A 6,652-nucleotide genomic window follows, 5' to 3' on the forward strand; every position below is an offset into this window, starting at 1 on the left:
TAGACAAGAGACAAGAGACTTAAGTATATTTAAAACCAAATACTTTTAGACTTTTACTCAAGTAGTATTTTACTGGGTGACTTTCCCTTTTAGGTATCTTTATTTTCACTCAAGTATGAAAATTGTGTACTATTTCCACAACTGACTGTATATGTATGTATTCCAGAGTAGAGAGTGTTCCAGAGTAGAGACCTACAGTAGCTACTGTAATTAAGTACTATAATTGTCTGCTGTGGCAGGTACGAAGGTGCCAGTTACGCGAGAAATATCTTCTCTCAGCCGGGGGAGGATCCCCCAGACCTCCCTACTGGTTTGGGGCTAAACTCCGAATGTTTTCAAATCCTAGAAACGCCCCTGGGTGCAACGTGGGCGACAACATTGATATAAATCGGACTTGAATGTCAAAATCCATTGAGTACTCCCTACATGCTGACCATGACAGCTGCTGGCGCTGAGGCAGTTTGCTGTGAGATCCCTGCGGAGAGTGACAGGAGTCGTTATGCCCGAGTGAACCGCAGAGACAAAGGGCGGCCAATGTGCCTCACTCGGTTCGCTGCGCTTGTCTCTTTACTTCTGTCTTGTTTGGTACTCTTGCTAAACGCATATCATCATAAAGCAGCAGACTACCAGGTGAGCTTCTCATTCAACAGCGCACAAGTGTTATTCGATTAAATCAACCTGTTACCTGCAAATAATCCCGATTCAGAATAATTTATGGATAGTGTTGTGTGTGGTTAGAAACGAAACTGGTACAGTAGCCTACAGTAAATGTGTATAATTATTAGAGAGCCAACATCAGAACACGCTTGTCATTCTAATTGTGGTAATACTTGGACTGTATTTAGATCAATATATTATATATTTAACCTCGCTATGGAACTCTCAATCACAGCCGGTTGTGATTCAGCCTGGAATCAAACCAGGGTGTCTTTAGTGACACCTCAAGCACTGAGATGCAGTGCCTTAGACCGCTGTGCCACTTGGGAGCCAAATCAAATACATTTTTAAGAGATTATGCTCATAAAATCTTAATGGATCTTGTGTTTTTATTTGTAGCACACTTCAGCTGGAGGTGATTCTATGGGTAAATTATTATTATGACTATGGTTATGATAATCTAATCATCATTATCATCATCATCATCATCATCATGGTCTATTTTATCCCACCATAGGTGGCGTTCAACAGCAGCAGCAAATTGAAAACAATCTAAGTGCCCATCTGACAGGTACAATTATGATACACACACACTATTCCTTGAAAGCCCAATCATTAAGACTAAGCTAAAAAGTAATGGCCTCTCTTGTCTCTCCTCCAGCTCCCTACTCATTTAATCATTCAAAAGTGATATACCTTGAATGGGAGTACAACCTTGGACTTGCTCACCTTAGTGGCTTTAAGTATCACGACTGCGACCTCATCGTGCTCAATGATGGCATGTACATGGTTTACCTGCAGATCACGTTCCGAAGCCCTGGTCACTTTGTGTGTAACGAGGAGGAATCAGGTTTCATCCTCACCCAAAAAGTAATCCTGTTTGCAAAGGGCTACCAAAAAAACAGAGACCTGCTAACAGCATCTGACACAGTGGACTGCATTCCCAAATCGAATGACTGTCAGTCAACTGGTTCAGAGGGCTGCAAGGAGGAGTCAGGGACTCAGTACTGGGAAAAGTCTCTCTGCACGTCCGGGGTGTTTAAACTAAAAGCTGGGGAATAAGGACAGGTACCATGAGCTGATGCTTCTTCAAGAAGACAGGACATTTTTTGGGGCACATCTCATTTGATGTCGTTCCCCAGAAACAACAGGTGCAGGGATAATAATGGATATATATATATATATAGCAATGTGATATAAGGAGAGGCTACTCCTTTACTCTGAAATTTCATACATTTTACTCTGCAACTCCAGTAGATTATTTTAATCAGTCTGTTTCATATTGTTTCACCTGGTCAGCAACAGAGAATGAGCAGGTGTAACAGATGGGGATTTGTAACCTCTCCTCAGCCTGAAATGTCTCGCCCCGCACCCCAGAGAAGTTATCAAGAGGGTAGTCATGTTTATTTGCAAGACAGAGGTCTCAAGTTCCAGTCAGCCTCAGTGTGAGCTGCTCTAGGAGAGAAAGTATAATAAGCAAGAACAGTGATGTCTGTAACACAGGCAATTAGGGAACTTTCTATCAAATTAGATTGATGATCTTACTCAATGCCTAGAAAGCCTTGTAATCAGTTTGTGTTAATGAACTTAGCCATGAGTAGAGTCTGACTGTGTCAGCTACAAATGTCCCTAAAGCTCATCCTGATCTTTTACTGTATAAAAATATTAAGTGATGTTTGTGTCTCCAGCAGAATAACAGGATGAACATGCAATGTGACATGGGTGATATGTGTTTTTTGTACTGTCTAGGGGTCTTGTAGGTTTTTGGGGTTGTTTACTATCTAGGTGTTTATATATGTCTATGGTTGCCTAGATTGGTTCTCAATTAGAGGCAGGTGTGTATCGTTGTCTCTGATTGGGAGCCATCTTCTTTGGGTATTTTGTGGGTTATTATCTATGTCTAGTTGCATGTGTCTGCACTAGTTTTATATAGCGTCACGTTTTTGTATAGTTTTAAGTGTTCTTCGTTTTCATTAAAAAGTATGTATTCATCTTACACTGTGCCTTGGTCTCCTCTTTACGACGAACGTGACAAACTGTTTACACGGGGTGAGCAATAGTAATATTCCCACTGTGATTGGGTTCTGCACCTGTCTGCTCGAACTTAGTGTTGGCTAAGAGTTTACATTGATGTTGCAGAAAGTAATACAAGAGAACTTTAGTTTTTAATTTTCACATTCACATTATTAGGCAATTGTCTTCACTTCCATTTAAAATAAGCCTACCCTTTATGACCTGTACCAATATCTGGGTGCATTTCTAGTGTGAAAAAGGTGTAGCATTTTAATGAATCTTTGAATACAGTAAATGACTTTGAAACATGTAAAATATAATTCATCCCCTCTTATGAAAGAAGAAACTTACCCTCACATTAAAGGTTTGCATGGTGACCCTAAAAGGAATAACAAAATGCATCGTGAGGCTGTAATAAGACACCAGAAGCATGGGTGGGCTACATAAACAATAAACATGTGAGGACAGAGAGAGGGGGCGTTTTAATAAAGTGATGGAGTCCAGGTGAGTAAAATGAAGTGTTGATGCGCATAACAATGGGGTGGCATGTAGCCTAGTGGTTAGTGTTGGGCCAGTAACCAAAAGGTTGCTAGATCAAATTCCTGAGCTGACAAGGGAAGAATCTGTCGTTCTGCCCCTGAACAAGGTTCCCACTAGGCTGTCAATTTAAATTTGTTCTTAACTGACCATCCTAGTTTAAAAAAAATTCAAACGATGGTGACAGGTGTGCGTAATGATGGGCAGGCTGGCCACGGGCGCCTGAGAGAGGGAGTGGAAGCAGGCATGACAAAACATGTGGGTTGGGTTTTAGGGGGATGGGAATAGTATGATAAATATAATTTCAATGTGAGTAAACTGCACATGCCATTTTGTGTTATTGCTGCCAAATACTTAAGGGAAGGAAATAAATACCAGACTTTAAAAAAAACTGGGTTGTGTTGAAAAGTGGAATGGAATGTAAAATAACCTCATTACTGAATCATGGAGAGAAAGAACCTTATACAGTGCCTTCGGAAGTATTCAGACTCCTTGACTTTTTACACATTTTTACGATACAGCTTTATTCTAAAATTGATTAAATTGTTTTTTTCCCTCATCAATCTACACACAATACCCCATAATGGGCTCCAGAGTGGCTCAGCGGTCTAAGGCACTGCATCTCAGTGCAAGAGGCATCACTACAGACCCTGGTTCAGACCCCAACCAGCTGTAATATTCACATGTGTAAACATACTGAATTATAATTGGATGAATTTTACCGCCGTATCCTATGATTGGTTAAGACCACCCAGTTAGGTCATGGTCAGTTGATCAAAACAAGACACCAGCTGTGAGTGGGAGTCCCATAGGGCGGGGCACAATTGACCCAGTATTATCCGGGTTTGGCCTGGGTCACTTTAAATAAGAATTTGTTCTTAACTGACTTGCCTAATTAAATAATGACAAAGCAAAACATGTCTTTGAAAATTTTGCTAATTTATCAAAATAAAAAAACGGAAATATCACATTTACATAAGTATTCAGGCCCTTTACTCAGTACTTTGTTGAAGCACCTTTGACAGCGATTACAGCATCGGGTCATCTTGGATATGACGATACAAGCTTGGCACACGTGTACTTGGAGTTCCTCCCATTCTTCTCTGCAGATCCTCTCAAGCTCTGTCAGGTTGGACATTCAGAGACTTGTCCTAAAGCCACTCCTGCGTTGTTTTGGCTGTGTGCTTAGGGTCATTGTCCTGTTGGAAGGTGAACCTTCACCCCAGTCTGAGGTCCTAACCTGCTCCAGCGCGCTTTTCATCAAAGATCTCTCTGTACTTTGCGTTGTTCATTTTTGCCTCAATCCTGACTGGGCTCCCAGTCCCTGCCACTGAAAAATGTCCCCACAGCATGATGCTGCCACCACCATGCTTCACCGTAGGGATGGTGCCAGGTTTCCTCCAGATGTGATGCTTGGCATTCAGGCCAAAGAGTTCAATCTTGGTTTCATCAGACCAGAGAATCTTGTTTGTCATGGTCTGAGAGTCTTTAGGTGCCTTTTGGCAAACTCCAAGTGGGCTGTCACATGCCTTTTACTGAGCAGTGGCTTCAGTCTGGCCACTCCACCACAAAGACCTGGTTGGTGGAGTGCTGCAGAGATGGTTGTCCTTCTGGAAGGTTCTCCCATCTCCACATTGAAACTCTGGAGCTCTGTCAGAGTGACCATCGCTCAGTTTGGCCGGGCAGCCAGTTCTAGGAAGAGTCTTGGTGGTTCCAAACTTTTTCCAATTAAAAGTGATGGAGGCCACTGTGTTCTTGGGGACCTTCAGTGCTGCAGACATTTTTTGGTACCCTTCCCCAGATCTGTGCCTCGACACAAAACCAGTTAAAAAAATATGGATAAGAATAAGAGATAAAAGTAACAAGTAATTAAAGAGGAGCAGTAAAAAATAACAAATACATGGGTGCCGGTACAGAGTCAATGGTTAGTTGAGGTAGTATGTAGATAGAGTTAATTTAAGTGACTATGCATAGATGACAACAGAGAGTGTCAGTGCTGTGGAGAGGGGAGGGGGGTAATGTGAATAGTCTGGGTAGCCATTTGACTAGATGTTCAGGAGTCTTATGGCTTGGGGGTAGAAGCTGTTTAGAAGCCTCTTGGACCTAGACTTGGCGCTCCGGTACCGCTTGCCGTGTGGTAGCAGAGAGTCTATGACCAGGGTGGCTGGATTCTTTGACAATTTTCAGGGCCTTCCTCTGACACGCCTAGTATAGAGGTCCTGGATGGCAGGAAGCTCGGCCCCAGTGATGCAACCAGTCAAGATGCTCTCGATGGTAGAACCTTTTGAGGATCTGAGGACCCATGCCAAGACTCTTGAGGGGGAATAGGTTGTGTCGTGCCAGCTTCACAACTCTCATGGTGTGCTTGGACCATGTTAGTTTGTTGGTGATCTGAACACCAAGGAACTTGAAGCTCTCAACCTGCTCCACTGCAGCCCCGTCGATGAGAATGGGGGCGTGCTCGGTCGTCTTTTTCCTGTAGTCCACAATCCTCTCCTTTGTCTTGATCACGTAGGGTGAGAGGTTGTTGTCCTGGCACCACACGGGCAGGTCTCTGGGATGATGGTGTTGATGTGGGCCATGACCAGCCTTTCAAAGCACTTCATGGCTACAGACATGAGTGCTACGGGTCGGTAGTCATTTAGGCAGATTACCTTAGTGTTCTTGGTCACAGGCCACACAATGCTGTAAAGCTAGAGAGTCTTCCTTAGTTGGAAATCTAGTGGAATTTATAGAGGTGGTCTGCTGTAAACATGTTGATATTACAGACTCGGACAGGAAGAGGTCAGAGCCGGTGTTCTCGATCTTAGTCCTGTATTGACGCTTTGCCTGTTTGATGGTTCGTCGGAGGCCATAGCGGGATTTCTTATAAGCTTCCAGGTTAGAGTCCAGATTTTTGAAAGCGGCAGCTCTAGGCTTTAGCTCAGTGCGGATGCTGCCTGTAATCCATGGTTTCTGGTTGGGGTATGTATACATGGTCACTGTGGAGACGACATCGTCAATGCCCTTATTGATGAAACCAATGACAGATGTGGTGTACTCCTCAATGCCATTAGAGGAATCGCAGAACATAATCCAGTCTGTGCTAGCAAAACAGTCCTGTAGGTTTGCATCTGCTTCATCTGACTACATTTGACCACCTAAATTGTGGGTTGGAGCGAGCGGTCGCATTCGCACTTCGGTCCGCAGGTAGTATTACTTTTCATTACTTTTCATTACATTTCATTATAGTACAACGGTCTGATTTGTCTAATCTTAGCAATTTCTTCTTAGCTAGCTACATAGCCGTCTTTGTATCAAAGATAATTGCGTAATTATCGTATTTCGTCGTCCTAACGTAGTCTACTGCAGCTAGCCACATAGCTAACGTCCACCGTATAGCAGCACCGTAGGAACTATTACACTCAACTGAACGACTTGATTAGTGTAGTGTCAGCTAGCTACA

At 43.1% G+C, this 6,652-nt stretch overlaps 1 protein-coding gene across 1 annotated transcript; it reads left to right on the plus strand.

The window, feature by feature from the left end:
* Positions 1–274: 274 nt before the first annotated feature.
* On the plus strand, positions 275–2,671 carry LOC118394219 (tumor necrosis factor ligand superfamily member 14-like). Its single transcript, XM_035787444.2, has 4 exons — positions 275–630; positions 1,057–1,084; positions 1,175–1,228; positions 1,319–2,671. The coding sequence occupies exons 1-4, from the start codon at positions 427–429 to the stop codon at positions 1,717–1,719; spliced, it is 687 nt and encodes a 228-aa protein (XP_035643337.2). The 5' UTR covers positions 275–426; the 3' UTR covers positions 1,720–2,671.
* The last annotated feature ends 3,981 nt before the right edge of the window (positions 2,672–6,652 follow it).

Source organism: Oncorhynchus keta, chromosome 14 (genome assembly GCF_023373465.1).
Source record: "Oncorhynchus keta strain PuntledgeMale-10-30-2019 chromosome 14, Oket_V2, whole genome shotgun sequence".
Classification (NCBI taxonomy): Eukaryota; Metazoa; Chordata; class Actinopteri; order Salmoniformes; family Salmonidae; genus Oncorhynchus; species Oncorhynchus keta.

Bases quoted from the DNA above. Each gene is read 5' to 3' on its own strand.
- LOC118394219 (XM_035787444.2), top strand. From the start codon at position 427: ATGCTGACCATGACAGCTGCTGGCGCTGAGGCAGTTTGCTGTGAGATC. The intron at 1,085-1,174 runs GTAAATTATTAT...ATCCCACCATAG, and splicing joins AGCTGGAGGTGATTCTATGG to GTGGCGTTCAACAGCAGCAG. The intron at 1,229-1,318 runs GTACAATTATGA...TCTCTCCTCCAG, and splicing joins TCTAAGTGCCCATCTGACAG to CTCCCTACTCATTTAATCAT.